This window comes from Venturia canescens, chromosome 3 (genome assembly GCF_019457755.1).
Source record: "Venturia canescens isolate UGA chromosome 3, ASM1945775v1, whole genome shotgun sequence".
NCBI classification, from domain to species: domain Eukaryota; kingdom Metazoa; phylum Arthropoda; class Insecta; order Hymenoptera; family Ichneumonidae; genus Venturia; species Venturia canescens.
In genome coordinates, this window is record NC_057423.1 from 10,050,802 (window position 1) to 10,074,673 (window position 23,872).

General features: G+C 39.7%; 1 protein-coding gene across 3 annotated transcripts in view; it reads right to left on the reverse strand.

Moving 5' to 3' along the window:
• Positions 1 to 489: 489 nt before the first annotated feature.
• The window catches only part of LOC122408135 (uncharacterized), a 45,704-nt gene continuing 22,321 nt past the window's right edge, over positions 490 to 23,872 (reverse strand). For 2 of the 3 annotated variants that reach the window (XM_043414754.1, XM_043414755.1), the window contains exons 3-8: positions 15,503 to 15,660; positions 9,264 to 9,420; positions 8,540 to 8,836; positions 8,050 to 8,375; positions 6,788 to 7,125; positions 490 to 6,304 (exon numbers count right to left, since the gene is read on the reverse strand). In XM_043414754.1, the coding sequence (XP_043270689.1) occupies positions 5,644 to 6,304; positions 6,788 to 7,125; positions 8,050 to 8,375; positions 8,540 to 8,836; positions 9,264 to 9,420; positions 15,503 to 15,660 (1,937 nt within the window). In that variant the 3' untranslated portion in view covers positions 490 to 5,643. The remainder of the gene's footprint in view (positions 6,305 to 6,787; positions 7,126 to 8,049; positions 8,376 to 8,539; positions 8,837 to 9,263; positions 9,421 to 15,502; positions 15,661 to 23,872) is intronic. The other variant, XM_043414756.1, reaches the window with a different exon arrangement.

Consider the following 23,872-nt stretch of genomic DNA (forward strand, 5'->3'; position numbering starts at 1 on the left):
CTCGAGACACTATAGCCCTCTCCCAGAGGCTGCCAGTACACCTACGACAACCGCTCGAAAACGACGCTGGGTCATTTTGAACGTTTCGTAATTGACTTTGGGGCTCCATCTTCACGAAACAGTGTGTCAATAAGAGAAATAAAAAACATTGGATTTTTAAATTTCATTTTATTCGCTTGGATAGCCATTATATTATTATAATTAGAATTATGATTATTATTATTATTATTGATGCTGTAATATATTATTATTACTTATATCGTCTTGTTCTATACATGCCTTTTGGCATCGAGCTCCTTTACATCACAATAATACGGGCATTTGACATCAAATTGGACTTTTTGCACAATGAGTTAATTAATGGTTAGCTGCAAGACGCGGAATTCTCACTCAGTTGTTTATACCTTCTTTTCGATTGCTCGACATTTCAATCGAGGACGTTTCATCACCGCCCGACCAACATTAAAAATATCAATGAAAGTAAACACGCTTGTTTTCGTTTGTTTTTTTTTCACTGCGCATTCAGAATTTTTTGTTTTGAAGTTTAATCATACTTTTCCGAACCGGATCCGCGGCCCGAACCATCGCCCGGCCTCTGCCCATTTATTTGAGAATGCGAGAAGTGCTAAAGATATTTTTTGAAATCTTTGCACTCGGACAAGGCCGACTATTGCACGGTCAGGCGACCCCCTAATTGGATGTTTCACCTCATTTTTGTGAGGGGATAAAACGTCTTTGAAAATCAGTCCCAATGTACGATCGCATTGAGCACTTTTATTTTTTCACATGTGCTGGAAATTTTTGTTTCAATAATAAATATGACCCATATGCACACGTTAATGTAGTCTCTCTCTCTCTCTTTCTCTCTCTCTCTCTCATGCTGTCTTTCTCCCCTTGTCTTTACGTGACTATACACATCGAGGATTTCTGCGGTGAAAAAATATTGCGTTTTTGACTCGAAACCCATGAATTGCACTGGAGCATACCAATATTATTTCAATATTTCAATAATTTTTGTATTTTCATTTAGCAAATCGCCGCTGAAAAATATGCGAATACTGTTCTACCAGCTTTCGTGCTCTACTTTGTTACATTTTTTCTCCTTCTTTTCTTTACGTTAACGAGCAGCAGGGGGCGGGAGGTTTCTCAACGTGGCTACGAAGCGTCGAGGGGTTTAGGAGTCGGGATGTTTATTTTAAATCGTTTAGCTAGCTCATTCTGTCTCATTTACACCTGGAAAAGTATAGTAAAAAAAAAAGATAAATAACGGAATGAAAATGACGTCCCGATTACACCGTCCCATGAAAATCATTTAACAACGATAACAGCGACGAAGAATATATATATATGAATACGACAAAACTTATACGACCAAGTTTTCCTACGTCTACGAACATTAATTTATAAATAATCTCGTTTTTAAATCTTCTGCGATATTTCATTGTTTGTACACAACGTTATACCGTTGATTTTCTGTCTCTTTATTTCGACTATACGTTTATATCTACGAATGGAAAACATTGATTTTCGGGTGTTCGCTATCTTTCAGCCGGTCATTGAGAGTCTACGTTTTTTATTCTCTCGTCTTTCATCCTTTTTATTCATTCACGCGGACATCGACACCCTTACGCAGTTAATTCGATTACGCACTTGTAACATCATTCGTACTTTTTATATTTTTTATTCAGCTGATGAGATTCAACTGAAAGATATCACACACAGACGAGCACATACTTAATTCGCCGATTTTTCTATCTACAACGCAACGTTTTTCTCTACTTCGATATTTCGATATGTCAATTGTCCATCTCGCTACTTTTATCGAACACACTTGGTTCAATATGCTCGATGAAAAAGGTATCGTTCGAACTCTTTCAATTCTAAAACTATCAATTGCACAATTTCCCGTGTCTTTTAATCATATTTTTTATTGTTACAAAGAATTGAACGAGTCGAGATGAAACACATTTTCGGCTGCGATAGCTTCTTTTCAAAATTAGTAATCGTCGAGTTTGAACAGTTGATGGAGGCTGGAATGGGTATCGACAAAAAGATTTCGTACTGATATTACTCGAGCCACTTTTCACAGCTTCAAACTGCGACGATGGTAGAAAAAATCATTGGAAAGAAACGTCGTCTGAAAGAATTCTACCGACTCGGCTTATGCTGGCTTTCTGTTTGCGTTGAATTCTGTTCGCCGAATAAAATTTCTCTTTTTTCAACTAAAACAAGAAATAAGAAACACGCGAGTTTTTAAATAATACAAAATAATGGGGTATTACACCGTTTTTTTTTAAACTGTTTTAAATTAATCCTGAGATCTTAATGAACCAGTAGAATTTTTATTTTCATTTTACGAGACCGAAAAGTGTCTTGAAAACTATTATTTATTTATGATTTTGAATTTTCGCGCGGAAACTCTAGCCGCCATGCTGTTTCGGTTCGTGATGTCACTCCGTTGGCAAACAACACGACTGTAAAAGACCAAGTAACAAGATTTGTGAAAATAATGAATTATAACGTATATCATCGGTGTCTTGTGCCTGGATGCAATAATACAAGTGTAAAAACACCACAAATATTGTGGATTCATCGCCACCATCGACGTATTTGTCATTGGCAGATTTGTACTTCCTGCTTTCACAAGACCGTCTTCCATTATGCGATTTTAATAAAATAAATATGATAAAAGTCTTCAAACGTGATAATAATTTGTAAAATTTCGAAATAACACAGAGCGCGCGATAAAAATCTAGACTGGTTACCACCGGAGTGACGTCACGCTGGAATCCAATATGGCAGTGGCATTTTAGACATTTGAAAAACAGATGGAAAAAACGATTTTTAAAATTGAGTTATAAAATTTACATCGCATTTTTATGAACAAATATTAACGTTTCTCGTTTGCTTTTCACGAAATCTATCATAAACATGCATTTTTATATTTTTTCTTCCATGGCGTAAAATACCTTATTGTATGAAAAAATGAAATGAAATATTGATCGAGGCAATTGAGCTTTGGTACAGCTGAGCAAACTCATGTTGAGAAAACGAGATATCATTAAAACAATTTAATTTATTTATGTATCCTAACGATCACCATTTGTTCAATCTTTCAATTGAGATTCAATGAAATGTACGCGTAAGAAAATGTATGGTACCAGCTGCTCAACCAGAATTCTTGAGGCTTCGAAGATTTTAGTTGCTTTATTTATAAGAAATATCGCGGAATATTTCGAACAAGGATTCCATCTCAAAACAGTTGTGAAAAAAGCTTTGAAAGAAAATTCGAAATCCCCATGACTTTAAAAAATGATTTGTCAATCAACAAAAAGCGGTTTAACCAATGAAATATTGGGTGTGAGGAGCGAAGCCACATGTGACCTGAAACGTCAGCTGGAGCAGATCTGCCCAAATTTCTTCACGACTTTTTCTCCGTGAATTTTCAATTTTGCTCAATACCTGAGAAGCGAATAGTAAGCCAAAATAATAGTTGGGTTAAAAAACAAGTGAAATATTCGAAAAAATAATTAAAAAGTCACAACTTTCATGGAAAAACGGTTCAACGTCTCAATGTCCAGCTGCAGTGCAAACCACACCGAGCCTTTAGCTACTTATGGATGGATTACATGTATGGGCCACCGTGGGCATGAAAATTCAAAACGATGAAAAAAAAAAAAAAAAAAAAAAACAAGACACCAACAATCATTTACATGCTTTGACGTATTTTCTTACTTTTTTTTTTTTATCATCTATACGCACGAATACACCATTTTTATCTTACGTACGTACTTTTGCTCGAGCAACTATTAATTTCATTTCATACTTTTGGAGCTCTCTCGCTTTCCTTATTTTTGTGTTCCATATTTTTGTTTTTTGGACAAAGCTTCGTTGAGCATGTGCTTCGTCGTTAATTTTTATTGTTTTCTTTGTTTTTGAGGATACGAAAAGTGTGGCAAATTTAGTGGCACCTATTTTTGATATTTTTGTGATTTTATGGTTTTTGCTCTGTGGACTAATTAAGTATGGACGTGTGAGATTAGTTCTGTGCTGAATTTCTCTCAGATCTTCGAGCCAAATATACGGAAAATGTAATTTTGTTTTTTTTGGCAAAACAATTCACTCGGTCTTCTGCCCCTTTCAAGCAATTTGTGTTTTTTAAGCGTTATTAGAAGAAGAAATTTGTTGAGAATATTTTCTTTTGAAATACAAAGAAACGAAAAGTTCCAAGAAAGAAAGTTCCACATGGCTCTGTGGTCGTCAGATTATTTCTCACTTTCATCTAAAATCTATGGTGCTACGAAGATTTTTCTCAGTATCTGAAAATATCGATTTTTTCGTTTCCTTTCTCACCGTTTTCTTTTAATAAATATTGAAACAATGTACAATTATTGATAGTAGCTAGTGCATAATTACACTCATTTTGGTCGCTAAAGTTTTAGAAAACAGTGTCGAGTTTGAACTCGAATAATCGAGAGGAAAATATCGGAAAATCAAATTTCTTGCGACATTTTCTGTTCTCGTTCCAACGAACTTAAAGAATACTGAAGGAAAAACAAAGGACTTATGCTACTTTTTTATTTAAGATTTACGTATTTTTTGCCTTTGGCATACCGACAAATTTATTCCATTTTTCGTAATCGACTTTCATCCCAGATTTCAGTCCATCGAATTATTATTTTTTCTTCTCATTCCTTTGATTTTATTTCGTTCACCGGAAGTTCCGCTGTTCGAATATTGTTTTTTGTCTCGTCTTGGAATCTTAATTTTTCTAAAGTAGAAACAATTTCGTAAAAATATTCGTCGTCACAACGATTTTTGTTTATCGAATTGGCATCATTTTATTACTCTCCATGACCTCATTGAGTTTTTATTCCCATCTCGTGCTATGAACATTTAAGAACATTAGTTTCTCAATTGGAACACGAAGTGGCTGTTTCCTCTCAATTTTTAATACCGATTTGGACGCTTCTCAGAGGAAATATTTTCTCTGAAAAACTCGGACTAATTTATCACAAAGAGAACACCCATATTTTTTCTTTTTTTAACATCCACACTTTTTTCTATACATCCTATCATAATATTATACACGAGAGCGTGACGTATGTACGCTTTTTTCCCAGATTTTCCGATGGCGAAACGGTCATCCTCTAATTTTCTATCATTTGGCTCCGTCGTGTAACAGCGAAACTCAATCGTTCATTAAATACATTTAAAATTCTAATAAAAATAAAAAAAAAAAGTAAAATAATTATAAAAGTTTAGCCAAAACTGAAAAATCCTCAGAGTCGAAAATTTTTTTCACGTTCGATAGAAACATTTTTGATGAAACCGTGCATTAAAAAGTTTTGTCGTCGAGATTTTCGAAAAAATTGGAATGAAAGTGATTTTGGGAACGAAATCTGGAGCTCGTGAATGAAAGAGAACAAAAATTCGTCCGCCCCTCGAAGTCGGATGCGCAATGTATTTACAGCCGGAATAAGTTTTCTTTGATGAAAGGTCAACCGAATTTTGAAAATGCCGAACAAGAGAAAACATCGTTTATGTAAAATTTGGATGAACGAAAGTGAGGCTTGAACCTCGTAAAATGATGATTGTACAAGGAGACGATTATTAAATGAAATTTCGAGGAGTCGAGTGAGCTTAAAAAATGTGGGGAGCCAATTGGAGTTTCCACAAGGAGACAGGTCTGGCAAAAACAGTAACTTGGCCTTTCTCTTTGCCGCCGACGAGGAAGACGTAGAGAGGAGCGGGTCCTGGGGTGCTGGTCTCATTGGCAGCGAGTTTGGCTCGTTGTCGTTCGGCTCGAGAGGCGCTAACGGCACGCCTCGAGGGGGAGCCGAGAGCGAGACTTTTGGGCGGTGCTCGTGGTTTGATTTCCTGGAGTTCGAGTAACTCGGCGAAGGTTTGAGAGGCGGATCTTCCGGGTGCGTCCTCGAGGACGCTGTCCGGCGGGCTGTTCAACATTTTCGCGTATTTGGCATCGTTGTTGGCTTCGAGGCCTAAATAATTGGGATTGCAAAAGCCGAATTGTCCTTCTCGAATGGATCCGCGATGCTGCTTCATCGATGTCTTCCTCGGCCAATCCTCGTCACCGAGAGGATCGCCCGGACTGCGAGCTTCGATGCTCGCATAGTCCGAAGTCGATTCTTCGCCTTCTTCCAAATCGGCGAATCGGACGGACGCCGACGTTGGGATTTTTGTCGCTGTTGGAGTTTTCGGGGTCTGCACAGCTTCGTACAAGTGGGAACTGTAACTGTCGCCTCGCATCGGTTGGCAGGCTTCGTGAAGAGCAGCGAAGTCTCTGCAAAAAGGCGTCATCCAGATAAATAATGTTTCAAGTTTCTCTTGATCGACAAAATCAAATAATTTTGAGTATAAATAAATATTTTGTGAATTCTGGTAACTCGTTCGCCAACCAAAATACCAAATAACGTGGAAATAAAACGAAAATTAATTCATCCGAATGATTACCGTATAGTTCACTCGATTATTGTGATTCAAACAAATATTTATCGGAATAATTAAAAAATATGCGTAAGTAAATAAATAATGTATTAGTTGTTCGAAAAACAATCGTCCCATATTAGCTATTTGGTTAATCATTCAATAGGAAATTTCCAACATTCAGTTGAATAAACTCAAATCACTCCGGGATCCAGAAAAAAAATGCTCATTCGATCTAAAAGATTGTCTTTCATTAAACTAGATGAAATCAAATGAAAATTGTTATTTTTAAGGCGTTACTATGAAGATTTTTATACAGCTTCGTCGTCTCTGAACCAACCCTTTCTCCTCCGCGACTTCGATCAACCTCGAAGTCGGTGGTTCCCGTTTTTCCTCGTCACTGTCTTCGTCAGGGTCGACGAATACGAGTCGGGATGCTTCGACCGGCGTGAGAACCGGCGTCGGTAATGTCAGAGCTCGAAAATTCGGCACCGAGATCGGATCTCGCGTCATTCCACAGCTTCTCGTACCGTTATCCACGCTGTTGTTCTTCATCAACATTTCCGGAGCTCTTTGCCTTCTGCGGGCCAACGTATTCGCGCTTCTCGATTTTACCATGCCCGTACTCGGCTCAACCACCTCCCCGTCGACTTGCTGAAACGGATAATACGAGTTGGCCTGTCGTGCGCCAGGCACCTTTTTCATTTCTAATCGAATCTATTCTATTCATTCGCTATTTCATGCCACGCAACGTCTTTCTTCCTTCTTTCTTCACTTTTTCCAAAGTTTGAAATGAAGAAAGTTTATTTAAGGTAGTTCATGGACGAAGCAATTTTCTTAAAAAAGTCCTGAAGTTAACTCAGAGTTTAAATGGGTAGTCGACTGAAGCGCATATCAAATTTTTAAGTTTTTGAGATAAATAGGAAACTGTGCGTAAAAAATCGGTTGTCTTTCCATATAACGAATGAACGCTTCTTACGAAGTTTATGAAAAACGTACGCAATAACAAATAAGCATACAACGAAGATCAGGGAAAAAATTCGAGACGGCGTCTCACTAGTAATAAAAAAAATATTGCGTTAAAGATTGAACGAAATCGGCAATGAGCACTCGTAACCTCACATTCGCTTATTTCGGTATTTTGTTTCATCTTGGCTTCGGCCATTCCTGTCATAGCCTTCTGTCTTTTTATCAACACTTTTTTCTCGATCCATTTCCCTTTGCGCTCTTTAATGCAATTTTTAACATAAAAAGTATTTTAGCCAGGGACGAATGAAATTTGGGGTTCGGTCGGTGATGGATCCCCGATTAACGAATGGTCTGTAACTTCATTCGCCAAAAGATAAGTTGAAAAAATGTATTTACAATTTTTAATTAATAACTCTGACATTAATTTAGAGTGATTATATCTTTAATCAGGGAGTAAAAATCGATCGAATTTAGACGCCCATAAAACACGGTCCTTCGGGCATGATCTACCTTGACTCTTTTATTGTGTTTGTTTGAAAAGAAAATATCCATTTTTACATATTTTATTATAGTGACTACATTGTGAAGTGAAAAACGGAATCGTTACGAAAAAATGCGGAAAAAATAGTGCACCTGTTGATTAATGAGTTCCTGTGGGCTTTCTTCGTTGTCGTCATGCCCACTGAGGACGGAATAGCTGCATTTGTTCGGATGGCTTAACCGAGATAAATTGATTTGTGATAGTTTGGAAATTTCTTTAAGAAAGCTCGGTCTGGCCGGTGCTTCCTGGGGTGAAATCCTGTTGGATTGAAAACGTGGTTTTTGATTGCGTTGTCTCGGTCGTGGATTGTCAGTGCCCGGGCCCCGTATCAATAATTCGGAGACTGCAAGAGCAACGCTCTCCGCTCTTGGCTGAGGTTTTGGTCCCGGAACTGCCAATCTTTCCCAAGTCTCGGTGCCTATGAAGAAAAAAAAAAAACAAAAACAAAACATGAATTTTATACTTTCATATTTGTCAAATAAATTTCATTATTTATTGAATAAAATTCAACTTCGCACTGCATCAGCAAAAAATTCATTTCCGAAGGTGCAAAAATTCAAATCATTGTATCATGAAACTTACCAAAATGAAAACGCCACAATTCATTGGTCGCGAGTCCGCCGCTCTCACCTCCGAAAATGAGCATGCAACTCGGTAACCGACAAGCTGCGTGACCGTGAAGCGGCCCCGGGCCCGGTTTGCTCTTGAGCAAATACCACGAGGCTGTATTCACGTCCCATCTCCAACAATCGCTGCGCTCTTGAAGATCCGTCATTCCCCCATAAACGTACATGGCATCGCAGTGCAGAACAGCCGAGTGTTTGTGCCGAGCTGCTGGTCCACATTCGCTTGACGACAGAAGATGCCAGGATTCGGTTTCTGGCATGAATTCAAACAAATAACTTCACCATTTGTTCGATCCCATTGTTGTTTGGAGCGAATCACTGTTGCGTCATTTTCATGTAGAAATAATTTTTTTTCAGGCTCTGCGACGACAAAATTTGGATTCTGGAGCACCGCAATTTATTTTTTCGAAAGTGGAAGCTACATTGAGGTAAATGACGAGCCCGGTATTCTCGTCGCCGTAAAATGTCGCTCGCGTACAACGCCGGGGCACGATCGTACATCGTTTTATCCGGTTTTTCGTAACGAACAGAACGGGGTACGATTTGATAGCATTTCGCTCGAATTCAGTGGCAAACAGTGTGCAAAATGAAAAATATCATTCGAAAAATGGCTTTTCGAGGTCATTTTTTAAGGTAGGGGTTTTAAAGACCGAATAAATGGTGTAAAATGGGAGAATTACCAAAATGAAAAGCCCAGAGCTCGGGTGAGCTTCCTCGGAGGTCTTGATACCCTCCGTAAATGAGCATTTGGCCTCGATGTACGAGTGACGTGTGTCCTCTTCGTCCCCTAGGAACTGCGCAACCTCTCTGTGCTCTTATTTTTCTCCACGAATTGGTCTACAGATATAACGAGGAAAAAGAAAATTAGACGATGGAAAAGTGATGGAAATACGAAACGATTGGAAAAATGATGAGAACGAATGTACGAAGACTGCGATTTGGCGCTTGAATATTTCTATGGCGAGGAACGCTACAGGAAAATGGAATGGAAGCTGCAAGGAGTCACGTGGTAATAAATCGTATGAGAAATTTAGAGGGAGGGTTGAAAGGAGCGTCGCGGGGGGGTGCTCGGCAGAGGGATGTTTTCACCCTCGCATCGGGCTTCAATCGTGTTTTTATCTCGTCTCCGAGTAACCGAGGGTGGCTTTCGGTAATCCAAGCTCTCTTCGGACGAATTCGGAATGAACATTGTGTACGTGGGTACAATGCGAGAGTACAGTAGGAACGGGAAAAGGACGGGAAAAGTGTGTAGAGGAGAAAAAAAAGGAGAGCGGACGGGAGAAGATTTTCCATGGTCCAGTGATTAAAAACAAATGGAGCAAAGGTAGTCATGGTAACTCGTTTGAAAAGCTCGCCGTTTCTGGTGTCGAGCGCTCTGTCTTTTTTGTGGCAAAAAAGCGAGAAAGAGGAAGACCAGAAGAGTTTAAAAGGGCTCATGTTTTATGGAGATTTTTCCATGTTTTGTCTCGTTGCTTTACTCTCGGAAGAAAAAAAATGAAGAGGAGAAATGTTTGTTCGTACATTTTTCTCCAACGACGCGTACGCGTTACACTTTTTAGTCCTTGCACTTCTTTCAACGCTGATCATGAGGAGCTTACATAGGAAAATGCTGCCATGTGAATCACAAGCGAAAGGGTTTGAATTTTATTACAACCAGAAGTCGTTCGCTCAATGTCTCTCGCATTATACCGAGCTCGCAAAAATTTACAAGTCAAATTGACCCCGTCGAGCATTAGAGGGTCCAAGTAACGCGCTAAATGGCCTCGCGGGCGTAGCAAACGAGCGCATTGCGGTTTCTTATTCCGATAGAAAATTCTCGCGTCTTCGTCATGCGGTGGACTTGAGTATTATTTATATTTCACGTTACGCGGAGCCTTTTATACGAGAATTTGTTAAGCCGTTCGAATATTTCTCAACACTGAAAAACGATCATCGATCCAAACTTCGTTTCTCTGAAGCAAAGTATTTAGTTCGATTTACAAAAGCGACAAAATCATTTGGAAATCCTGAAAAAAGTTATCGAACGGAGCAACGAAGTTTTCGACCGAATTTTCTCGTCATAGTCCAAATAACACCGGTTTCGGCGCGCGATTTTACACCTAAAAATGATTGGATCAACCAAACTCTCGTTCAATAATATCAATGCAGTTGAATAAACAAATTTTCATTTCCGGTGTAATAAAACTCGAGTCCGTAAAATCAAAGTTGACGCGCCATTTTATTCGCGGTAATTGTTCCTTAGGAAAAATAGTTTTTTCCCCATCGACAGTTCCAAGTCGAGGAGCCTATCCTAATTTTGGACGAGCAAAAGAAAGACTACATTCACAAATTTTTTTCACCCGAATAAATTATAAATTTGGATACAAAAAATGTTGGGACTGAAAAATACACTCTTAGAATACACAAAAAATTTTTTAAAATATTCATTTTACTCAGTTTTCGTAGAGAAAAGCACATGTCATACGATTTTTGATTTATTTCCAAAACGAAAAAATGACTGCCATTTATTCCAAATCCAAAAAAGCACATTTTCTTCATCATTTTTTTCAAAAAAAAAAAAAAAAAAAAAAAATAGTCCCACTAAAAATTTCAAAATTCGTACGATACGCGCTACAGCTATACTCATAAAGAGCACATGGTAAAATTTTGGTAGAGATCGGTCGAATAGTTTCGGAGATTTGATCAACGAGCCGTCGAAAAACGATAATTTTGTGAAAAACGCGTTTAAGGCAGGTGCGCGGTACTATAGCGCGCTCAGACAGCCAAGTAAACTTCGCTCAAAAGTACACTCAGACTTTATAAAATTCAGATCTTTATAAAATTTTAGTATGATACTTTGAAATATGCGTAAACTTTCGAAAAATGCAATAAAAAAATCGATCTTTTGAAAATTCTCTTTTGAAAAAGAGCCCTTGAAAGTTGAGCGGAAGGGCCGATAATAAGCTAAAACTATGAATGTACGAATGCATTAAAAATCGAGTGTTCTGGAAAACGTTACTCGAAATATATCGAATATACGTCGAGAGCTCCACACCCCTGTTTTTGCACTTATTCCCCATGGATTCCCATAGGAGGGTGTATCGCTTTCCTCGCTCTTGGTGGTCTCTTCTCGTATTCGCCCGGAGTGAAATCTTCGACGATTCCTTCTCCGCGATGTGTGAACGAACGAGCAAGCTGTGAGCGTGAGCGAGGATGTGGGGGGAGGGAACGTCGTTTTTGGCAACATCTGGTGTCAACAGCTTCTCTCGACCATCTTGTACGAAACTGCACCTTTTACTAGACCCAAGAGCTTTGCCCGAACCGGCGAAGGCGTTCTCTTGTAACGAATTCAGGGAAGCTTCTTGAGTTCCCTGCAGGGGAAAACGAAGGAGAAGTACGAGGGTGCTTTGCACCCTTGTTGGGCTGTAATCATCGGCAATCAAAGGGCTTTGAAAATTCATGAAATGAAAGTATATGCTTCGAAGATTTCGGCTCTTTTCAGTCCCCTCATCAAATATTTATGACGGAAGTTCTGTTCGGAGAGTTAAAAAAGTCGCTCGATTTTCAGAGTAACGAGATAACGTTATTAAAATTATTCATTTCTTGACTATTTTTATATTTGAAATTCTACGATTTTTCGAGTTCCAAACGAATTAGAAAAACAACGGTAAAAAATGCAATGGCTCGCGGGCTCTGTTTGCCGGGAGCGTCGACCCGAAACTCGATACGTCGCCCTTTCGTTCCCTTTTCCAGCTGCCGAACGAGAGAGTACGATAGGCAAATGTAACTCGTGCGCGAAATTGAAATCTCAGAGTTATACGGGAGACTGATTTCCCCTCCTCTTGTCGCCGTTCCTGAAGCCTCGACCGAGATCGTCCTTGAGGAGGACATTGAGCCCTCGGTTACGTTACACTTACCCTCGCAACCCCTTGATCTTGCTAACAGGCCTTAAAGGCGTCGGGAAGATCCAAAGTAATCAGGAAACGTCGAGATGATAAATTTCCATGCTTGTGTGCCTGTGATCACTGCGTAATAAAAAAATTCCATCAAATTTTCCACTCTTTCTGCAACGAGTCACCGCATTTTTTTCCAAGTCATCGAATAACCAAATCGCCATGAAAAGAACTCCGATTATTCGATACTGACCTCAGAATCGAATTTTTTCCAACGAAAAGTTTGCAGCGGGCTCAAAAATGCCCAGAATTTTCTACCAAACGCTGAAAGCTTCTTGGACTCGCTAATCTCGTTCAATAATTCATCGTTTTTTCGTTTCTCGATAACGAAAAGATTGACCAGTACGAAAGTTGCGTTCGGACAATATTTCATGACAGAAATTCCGTCAAACGATAAATATTTGCCAACGATCGAAAAAACAAGTTTTTCTTCACCATAATACGAGTCGTGCCCAACCTCGTTGCACACTGAGAAATAAAACTCATTGGAACACCGAAATGCGCTATTACGAGGGGCCAATGAAATATGTGATCACAAGGTTAAACATCAACAAACGAACAAAATAGTTTCAGATCAAACTGTAGATTCATTCTCTCCGAAAACATTGCGCAGTTAACTCAAGATAACTTGTCCAAGAACATAGATTGCTATAGAATCAACAATGTTTTTTTCTCAGTGCACGATCAAAGTATAAATATACAACGTCCATGGATTTCATCTTCAAATGCATATTGAATAAAGGTTCGAGCCTGGGGAGAATAAGACGAATCCTTTGTTCTATCGATAATGACCATCAGGACCCTCGTAACATCAGGAATGTCGACATTATACGTATATAGAAGGTCGATACAGAAGATGGAATGGGGAGGCAGAGAGAATTAGAGTTCCCTCTGGTGTCAAGGTGGCGCTTAATGACGTCGTGCAGACATCTTTTACGAAGGGAAACTGCGAAAGCTAGAAGGGCTGTACGGGGGCAAGGACACCCATGGGGTTCTCTGCTCTCGTATTTGTGCGAATCACCAAAGGGGGTGGGAGAAAAATACGAAAAGAGGCTCGATCATCGCGCGGCAACGAGAAGGAGAAAGAGAAAAAAACAGGAGAGTTTCCGTTTTGGCACCCTCGACAGAAACCGCTAAATCAATAGCTACGTCATCGGTAACAAGTTTTACACGTGCCCTTCCACTCTCGAAACAACCCCCCCCCCTCTCTCACTCTCTCTCTCTCGATCCATCTACACCCTTGTATAGCAATCGACTTCGAGGGTTGTCACACTCCCGAGTGTCACACCAAGGACCACCATATTTCCACAATAATGCCCTTACGCGAATACAACCTTCGTGTCTCTCGTTTTTCATCGCACACTCGAAAATTAATACGAGAAAAATCAGCACCGGAATTTCGAGATCAAGGTCTCGAAACTTTTTCGACGATTCCAGCAACCCTTATTTTTCACAGTTTCGTCAATTGGACCAATATTCATTTTTGATTTGATTAAAAAATTTTCAAATTTTTTATTTAAAATTTGCTTCTTTATGAGAGGAATAATATGATAAAAGGACGATGCACGCTGGGTGATTCGATTCCACTTATTCCAGACACTGCATTCATTTTTTTAGTCAATTGAATTTCGATTCACAATGTGAAAATATAGATGGAGATTTTAAATCGGTGCTGAAATGTCTTCGTCAAAGAAATCTGAACGACTTTTTAAACTCGCACAAATTCGTTGAAATTTGATTCCAGTGTTGAATTGAAATTCTGTTTCAAATGCAAAAAGAAAAAAATAAAAAATAAAAACAATTTTTCAACAACGAAATCAGGTTACGCTGAAATAATATTTTCCTTATTGATATGAAATTGAAGCACAGAATCGAATTGAGCCAAAAAAACGGGGCTGAAATTCGCGAAGGAAATTTGAACACGTCCGAGTAGGAGTGAAAAATCGTATTATCCCATCATCAATTGACTCGTGTGGAATACACTTTCAATTTGGAGATATCTTCGAAGAATTTGAGTTTGGAACGAAGGCATGTCCCACGAGAATTCAGCGTGTCTGGCTGAGGGGAAAGCTCTCATCGGAAGGGTGAGAAAACCCGGAGAGAGGATCAATTCTTGAGGGAGATTGGGAAATTCTAGTGGCACGCGTTCGAGCATATTGGGACAATAGTAGTTACAGGAACGATGTGCTCAGACAGGTTATAAACTCAACCAGCCAAATCCGTGATTATACGTGCAGGAGAGCGGTTAGAAGCAGAAAGGCGTATGTGAATTTGCACGGTATGAAATGAATGGTTCTTCATGATTTGAAGCATTTAAACATTCTCTCGTTTCATTGACACATTTAAGACGATTAAGGAGAAAAACCGTTGGAAATCAATGGGGAAATGTACTTTTTAATCATCGGTATGAAATCATTGATTGATAACAGTCGAAACGGTCGAGCAACTCTTGCAGACGATCGTAATAACGTGGATCTTCGATGAACGATCAAGTGGCACAAATATACAGTCGCACCGAGCCAAAGTCCAAAAAGACGAAAGAGATTCTCAGCAACCTAAAAAGATTGAGTTTTATTGCAGTTTCTCGTCTCCTCGAGCCAAGAATCGCTCGAAAAAGCATTCGTTGAGGAATTGAGAAGGCATTGGAGGGAGGGAACGAGGGGCCAAGACGAAATCGCTTATCTCGAATTTCCTTTGGTCAAAGCCAAACTGCGAGCTTTATACTCAACGACGTTTTAATGTCGGTCGACCAAAAACAAAGGGCTTCGAGAGGCTTTGACCTCTTTCGGCTCAGGTATATATTTTATATATGAAAAAAGTAGATTAGAAAAATATAAGGGAAAATATGACGAGGAAAGGCTTTCGTATACGAAAAATGTCAAGAGGTTTCAAAGATTTGAATTAATCAAAATGTGAATGAACCTCCAATCATGCAGTGTTCACGTGTTTCTCAATGTTCTTTGAACGTTGCTTTTCTTCCATTTTACCTTGACATTGTAAACCCAAAGTGGGGTTTCGGTGCCTGCAGAGAATCCGAGCTCTCCGCCAAACACGTAAAGGCAATCCTTGTAAGCAACTGCGCTGTGTTCTTGAAGGGCCGGAGGTCTTTCCCCGCTAGGATGCAGTTCTTCCCATCTGCTCTCAGCTGAAAAATAAGGAAAAATAAAAAATGGTAGTATTTTTTGAAATTTCAACATAATTCATGTACTTCGTTCGAAAATCATTTCGATGAGAATCTCGTCGAGCCCAAATTCGCTATGATCGATTCAATTTTTATCGATTGCACAATAAATGATTTAAAAGTTATTAATCGCGTCGTTTCACTGCTTGATTTGACCTGGAAATTATTTTTTTTCTTCATTCGCTTATTAAGAATTGGATTCTCCAAGTTTTCGGGCCAACTTTATCCCCGAATTTCGTGGCCTACGATGACGAAACTACGACGAAGATTTTCTATACAAGTCACGCGAGATACTGAGAATATTAATCGAGCTTTCGTCCCCGTTGTGCCGAGAGAAGACTCGGGTACAGTGTCTCTCGGTTTTTTCTCACTTGCACCCTCTTCGCTCGAGTATGATGCACCGTGCATGCCTCGTTCGTTCGCATAACTCTCGCGTTGACTGCGCTCAGGCAAAACGTGCCCTACTTTTTCACACATACGTGCAAACTCTACCATCCTCTCTTTCTTATTCGATCTCGTGTTTCGTCCGAAGAAAAGTAGCCAAGGCAAGGTCTCAAGATGTTCATCTTCAAAGTGTAACTTCAAAATGTTCATTAAATATAAAATAACTTCGAATTTCTTGTTCGGAGTAATTTTTGCTTCTATTTTCTCAAATATATAGGAACATGATAATTCGCGATTAAATTTACAGATGCTCGGAAAAAACCTTGGCAATTTGGATAAATACTAAAAACCCTTGAACATCGTGTCAAAAAATCGTTCATCGTTTATAAATCCATTTTGATGACATTCTAAAAATATCAAGACGGAATTGGCCAGTGAATATAAAAACTAAAGATTGTGAAGAGCACACGAGGGTGGCGAGCGTGGATCGATGTCTTCCCAGGCAAAGTGAGAGAGAGAGAGAGAGAGAGGAGAGAAAAGCGAATCGTATAAATAAAGCAGGAAGGTGGAAAACGACGAGCAGACGAAGCTTCGAGTCAGCGATGTGGAGAATCAACTGCACGATTTTCATAAACAAATTATAACAACAATAATAATAATTATAAGCATTTCCAAATGAGAAGTCACTGCATCTCGTTCGATAGCGTCAATGTCAAAAATGTTTTATGATTCCACGAACGTTATTCGGTGTTTTATTTTTGATTGAATGTTACAATTCAATTGGCCGGTTTTCAATGGATCATTTAACAGCACAGTTACATTCATGCATATTTTTGTATGTGTGCATTTCTACTATGTATATCCCCGGATGTTGGGGGTGCGAATAAGCTGACTGTGTCGCCAATGACAATGGAGAAGGGGAACCCCTTTCGACAATTACATAGAAGGAGAGAAAGATAAAGATAAAGATAGGGGAGAAAGAGAGAAAGAAAGTTTGAATTAGGCCACTTTCGAAAGATCGTAACAATGGGAAGGAGCGACAAGGGGCACTGCAATTGGCTCGAGAAGGGCGGAAATGTTGCGAGCTTGAGCAGAAGCAAGTGAATGAATAAATTGATAAATGAAATAAGCAGATATTCATTTGTTCAATTCGAAAGAAATTTGATTGCCACTTATGATATAAAAAGTTGGTAAAAAGTAACTTTTTATTTATAATGGAAAGCACGAAAACTCGATTTAGAATTTCTGATTTCACGAAATGATTCAGGCGCGAAGATCAAACCGGTGGACCAGCTGCAATTTATATTCAAATAGATATTTTAGGGGACTGTCATTTCAGACGTGAGGAAAGCCATCGGCGCCTGCATAAAATTTTAATAAAAAAAAAATGAAGAAGAAGGGAAAGAAAACTGTGAGCTCGGTCCCGAATGAATGCGTTAATAAAAGAGAATGGAGGATGGAGGAAAACAGGGCTGTTCTCTCTCGTGGATCTACAGCATTACTTTTTCTGCTCCCCTAACCGCGAAGAATATGTCAAAGCAATGGGCATACAGTCGCAGCACCGAGAATATTCTGAGAGCTTACATTTTTCAGCTCTCACAGAGACACTTTCGAAAAATACGTACGCGCATTTTCCACCCTCTCTCGTGGCTTCGCAGCTCTCGCTCGAGCTCTGAACAAGGGTGAATCCTACCGAGGAATCACCCATGAATATTGAAGCCGAAGAACCGAATTACAGTCGCTCCAGGATCAAAGAAAGTCAGCGTGTTATTTTTATCCACTCGCATTCAACTCCCTTAAATTCTTTCGATAACTTGCCTCCAGCGTTTTTCACCTCGTTTTTATTTCATCGCCAATCGAGACGGGACAAAGGGCTCGGAGTTTCGAAGATCCAGGAACTGCGTCGCTTTTATTAATCCACTCGTAATCGCACTCAAAGTACAATCTCTTGTTTATCCGACTGATTAAAATACTGGGCGAAATGTTGAGTGGATTGTGAAACTGGGGAGCCGAGCAAGTTGGAAAACAATCTGAAGAACACTCGAGGCTTCATAGATTCATAGGCACCGCGGGGACAAAGAAATTCTTTACTGAACCAAATCCATTTTTTACAAAGAAAATTTGGTGGATTCGTCGATTATTTTTTGACTGGTTAATTATTTAGTTTATTCCACTGAGTCATATGGATGTTCTTGGCAGATTAATCCCCCGAATCGTCCGAACGAAGTGAATTTGTTCGAACGAATGTTATAATTTATTGGCTCAAGATTTTTTAGCTACTCCAATGATAATTTCTTTTAATCGACCGGATTTGCGAATTATTTTGTTTGGGTATTTCAATAGTATCTTGTTGCTCGCGTCAAACTGAATGTTTTATTTCAGTGATGAAAATGATGATCACTCGCTTACGTTCACCCTTCGGAAACCTCTTTGTTGTAGTCCGGGGTCCGGATGACCCCGGAGTCTTCGAAATATCGCTGAATTAAGACAAATCGAAATGAAATATCGAAATGAAGATCGAAATGAAATATTTGAACGTAGGAGCAAAATATTTCGTTCATTTTCGTTGGACCGAAATTCGGGGCACTTCGCATGTGCATCCCAGTTAAATTCGCCAGCGATGTGTTTGAGCTCGGAGCGTTGAATTCTCATTTCCATTGTATTTCGATGATTTTTTCACCGAGAATAATTCTCGAGCGGAAAATAATGGGGGAAGGCAAAAATAGAGAATCGGAGTAGCGCAGAGAGGAGGAAAAACGTGCCTTGAGACAAAGAGATTGTGGCATAAATGTCGATGAGACGGAAAGGTTCTTTAGCCAAAGAGATCTTGAGCTTTTGAGTCTCCAGCTTTGGAAGATTTTCGTACGTCAGAATAATCGACACTAGAGATGTTCGACATTGATTACCACGGCACGTGACCTATCATCTCGTTCGTTGATTCTCTTGAGGAGAGAAAAAACACAAGCATGGAGTCTATTGTTGGCAAAAAAACGTTTTTGCAAACTCATCCACTCTGAAGTTGAGCAATATCGAAAGTGCACTCGTGCACTCCCGAAGAGCTCTCTCGTACTCCGCAATATGGTATAAAGGAGCGATTCATTTTTCACGATCTGACGCTCTTCATCTGAATCTCGGCTCACAGAATATACTGGAAAACGCATTCAATTATTTTGTCAAACACATTCACGCCAATTTCGTTTATTCAAGGTAGATCATGCCCGAAGGATCGTATTTTATGGGCGTCTAAATTCGATCGATTTTTACTCCCTAATTAAAAATATAATCACTCTAAATTAATGTCAGAGCTATTAATTAAAAATTGTAAATACACTTTTTCAACTTATCTTTCGGCGAATGAAATTACAAGCCATTCGTTAATCGGGGATCCATCACCGACCGAACCCCAAATTTCATTCGTCCCTGGCTAAAATACTATAGTTTTTTATGTTAAAAATTGCATTAAAGAGCGCAAAGGGCAAACACAAAGGGAAATGGATCGAGAAAAAAGTGTTGATGAAAAAACAGAGGCTATGACAGGAATGAACCAAGCCAGGAAAAACAAATTGCCGAAATAAGCAAATGTGAGGTTACACAAGTGCTCATTACCAATTTCGTTCAATCTTTAACGTAATATTTTTTTTATTACTATAGTGAGTGAGACACCGTCTCGAATTTTTACCCTGATCTTCGTTATATGCTTATTCGTTATCGCGTATGTTTTTCATAAACTCCGTAAGAAGCGTTCCTGCGTTATATGGAAAGATAAACGATTTTTTACGCACGGTCCCTATAACCCTGTGTATTTTTCTTCATATTTAGGCAGGTTTGTTTAAACAATAAGACGAACTCTTTAAAATTTGATATGCGTGTCAGTCGACTATCCATTGAAACTCTGTGTAAATTTCAAGATTTTCTTAAGATGATGGATCAGTCGGTAATCACACCTCGAATTTTTGATATTGAAACTCTTTGACATCGTTCGTCCGATTAAAACAATAAAAATGTCATCGTACGCAGCACGATCGCAAAAATCCGATGACATTTTTATTTTTTCGATCAGACGAACGATGTGGAAAAATTTCCTTTTCAAAATATGCAGCTATCTCTCTCGCACTCACGGTTGTGATTACCGACTGATCCATCATCTTAAGAAAATTGTTTCGCGAATGAACTACCTTAACGCCCGCTTCGATGTGTATTTCCTCGAATTCGGTACCCCCGTCGAAGAATAAAGTGGAGAAACTTTGGAGGTAACCATTCATCGATTTATTCATTGATTAATTTTCGATTAATAATTTATTTAGTTAATATTATGACGTTATGAGAAGTAACAAAAGTTAGTTTTTCGTGAAACTTTGTCTTTGTAATACGAAGGCTCTGTTTACGGACTTTGTGAAAAGTTAGAAAAAACTGTGAAAATAAATACGCCAACGGATAAATTGTCTGTACAAAAGAAAATGAAAGTACAAAAAAAAGATTGCGTTTGTAAATGTTTTTCCAATTTTTTGGATCGCTGCAGTTTCGGCCTGGAAAAATGAACGCGACATATTTTCGGTATTGCACAAAATATAAATTGCGATAGTAATACGGGGACGAAGCGAGCTTGGAAAGGCGATTCTTCAGTCGACGAATGAGACTCTTGGCTCGAGCATCGGAAGGTCGTTTTCCAGGTTGACGTTCTCTACCAAAGAGAAATCATATTTCCTCGTCAATGATCGTTTATTGCTCGAAATAATGAATTTCGCTTATGAATTTTCTATAGGGATAGCCAAAGAATGGGGATTTCGTGATAATGAGAATTTTTATGAAAACAATTGAGCGAGAGAAGCGATTGGAGGAAAAAAACGCTCACGTCCTATGTACCGTGTTCAGAGAGTCTCGAAGGGGAATGTTTGAGGATTTGTTGTCCGGAAGCACAATTTCTCGATTTGATGGAGCGTCTTCGTCGCGGTCTGCGTGCAGAGCCTCCGCACTTTCCGCCCCCGCGAGTGCTCCTCGCTCTGCTTCGACGCCGGGATTTGGAGCTTCCGCATTTGTTGCTTCTCCTCCGGCTTTTTCGTCTTCCGCCTCCCCCCGCGCATCCCGCTCCCCTTCGTTTGCTCGCCCTTCTTCTTTTGCTTCCGCATCCCGCGCTCCTCGCCCTCGATCTCCGTCTCTTTTTGCTTCCGCATCCGGCGCTCCTCGCTCTCGATCTCCGTCTCTTTTTGCTTCCGCATCCGGCGCTCCTCCCTCTCGATTTTCGTCTCCTTTTGCTCCCGCACCCCGCGCTCCTCCCTCTCGATTTTCGTCTCCTTTTGCTCCCGCATCCCGCGCTCCTCGCTCTCGATTTTCGTCTCCTTTTGCTCCCGCATCCCGCGCTTCCCGCTCTCGATTTTCGCCTCTTTTTCGTCCCGCATCCCGAGCTTCGAGCCCTCCTTGCCGATCGCCTTTTGCTCCGGCCTCGACTTCGCGTCGAACAGCCTCCCCCGCCCCCCCCGCGCCGGCTCTTCATTATCCCGCCCCCCTTCCGCCCTCCGGTCTTTGGACAATATCCACACTCCCCGGTGCACGAGGGACACTTGCAGCAACTCGGCCTCTTCAGCATCGAGACCGCTCCCGGCGTCCTTTGGAACGTGTATTCGCCGTTACGGTGCTCCACGATCCCAAAATCTTCGCATCTTTTCAATATTTTCGCCAACTACACGGAAAAAACGGCAAATGAGAAAAAAGCCGGAAGGTTAACACTTTTTTTTCCTAACGAAACGTTTTTTTCGACTCGACACTTTCGTCGATTTAACGCACTGGAAATGAGAATGAGGTCAAAAGATTTTTAGTCACTCGTTCGAGTCTTCAGGTTCGCTCGGAAGCGTTGAAGTACGTGAAAGAATTTTTAACTTTGTGACGATAAAACAGTGTACAGGAAAAATGATATTTTTTGTTCATGAAAGCCGATTTTTCAGACTCGCATTTCCGGGGGCTTGAAATAATGGAAATGTGAATAAAAGGAGAAATTTTGGGGAGCTTTCATTCTGTTTTTTCGCTCGTTTATGAATGATAAAAAAAAAAACAGGGAGAATGGAGGATGATTAGAGGCAACTTAAGATTGTCGTTGGATCGGAGCTTTTTGGAGGAATTTCATTTGGAAAAGGAACTTTAAGAAGTTGGTTGGTGACGAATTTTCGGCTCGCAGCGTCGAAAAGTTGCCTCTCCGGCAACTGAATTAGTGTCCTCGTGACGAAGCCCGATGGCAAAGAAAAAACGATTAAACGAAAGTGTCTCATCGGCCTCGACTTTCGTGAGCTGTTCGATCGAAGAAAGCTCGCGGATAGTTACCGGACGTTTGATCGATTCCTTGGGCAGCCCATATTCGGCGGATAAGTAGTTCAAGATTCTCTGCTGCGAGGATCCTTGGTGTCCGTCCAATTTCCGAATGGCTGCGACGACCCGACCGAACGAGTGTAAATCGTCTTTTCCCATTTCTTTTCTGATCGGGGATCGCTCACGAAGTTGAAAGCAGGGCGAGTCCAAGTCCGTGAATCGGTTTCGATTACTTCGCTGGTTTCATTTTTCCAGGGTTATCGACGTCAAACTGTCACCGCACGATTAATTTCCAAAGGCCACCTCTTTCATCGAATATTCCGCCTGTTTTTTTTGTCTTCTTATAAAAAATTACGATTTTTTTTCTCAAAAAAAAAAAAATTATTCCTTCATCCTCTTCCTACAGATTTTTTATTCCTTTCACAAAAATTTTGCTCCCCCCTTGTGCGATGACAGAAGAGGCCGATACTCGAATCCCATTAAAATGAATGCGACGTCAGTTCTCTTGATTTAACAAACGAAACTCGATTTTTCGCTTTATAGATATAAAAACTCCTACGTCGAATACATTTTGATATTTATTCGATCGGTTTATTATATTCATTTAAGAGTATGGATCAGTCGACTAACCTCACTTGGAATTTTTGAAATTGAAATTCTCTGACACGGTTTGACCGATTAAAAAAAGGCTCTGTCAGCCTACGCAGAACGATGGCAAAAATCGACTGACAGAGCCTTTTTTTAATCGGTCAAACTCTGTCAAAGAATTTTGATTTCGAAATTTGCAGCTATCTCTCTCGCACTCACGGTTGCGATATACCGACTGATCCATCCTCTTAAGGTAGATCATGCCCAAAGGATCTAAATTCGATCAATTTTTACATCCTAATTGAAGATATAATCACTTTAAATTCATGTTAAAGTTATTAATTCGAAATTGGAAATAAATTTGTTCAACTTATCTTTTGACGAATGAAATTACAAGCCATTAATTAATCGGAGATCCATCACTGACTTAAACCTACATTTTATTTGTCCCTATAATTATTTACTATAATTTTTTACGTTCGAAATCGCATTAGAGAGCGCAAAGAGAAATGGATCGAGGAAAAAATATTTTTCTTCATATTCAAGCAGGTTTATCGAAATAACCAATAAGACGAACCCTTTAAAAATTGATATGCGTGTGAGTCGACTACCCGATGAAACTCTGTGTAAATTTCAAGATTTTTTGAAGAAAATCGTTTCGTGCACGAACTACCTTAATTTGTGCGTGCACGTAGCGATAGCTGGTCCAGCACAAAGGAAAATATTGAAGAAATTATTTGCATCGTTGAATCTCTGCGATCGAAAAATCCTTTCGAATCCCCATCAAAGCGAAACATCTCGTTGATCTCATACTTTTCATTTACGATTCAACAAATTAAAATACGTTTTGAGAATAAAGCAGAAAGCACTCAAAACGCAGATCGCAATGAGTGCAGCAGCCTCCGAT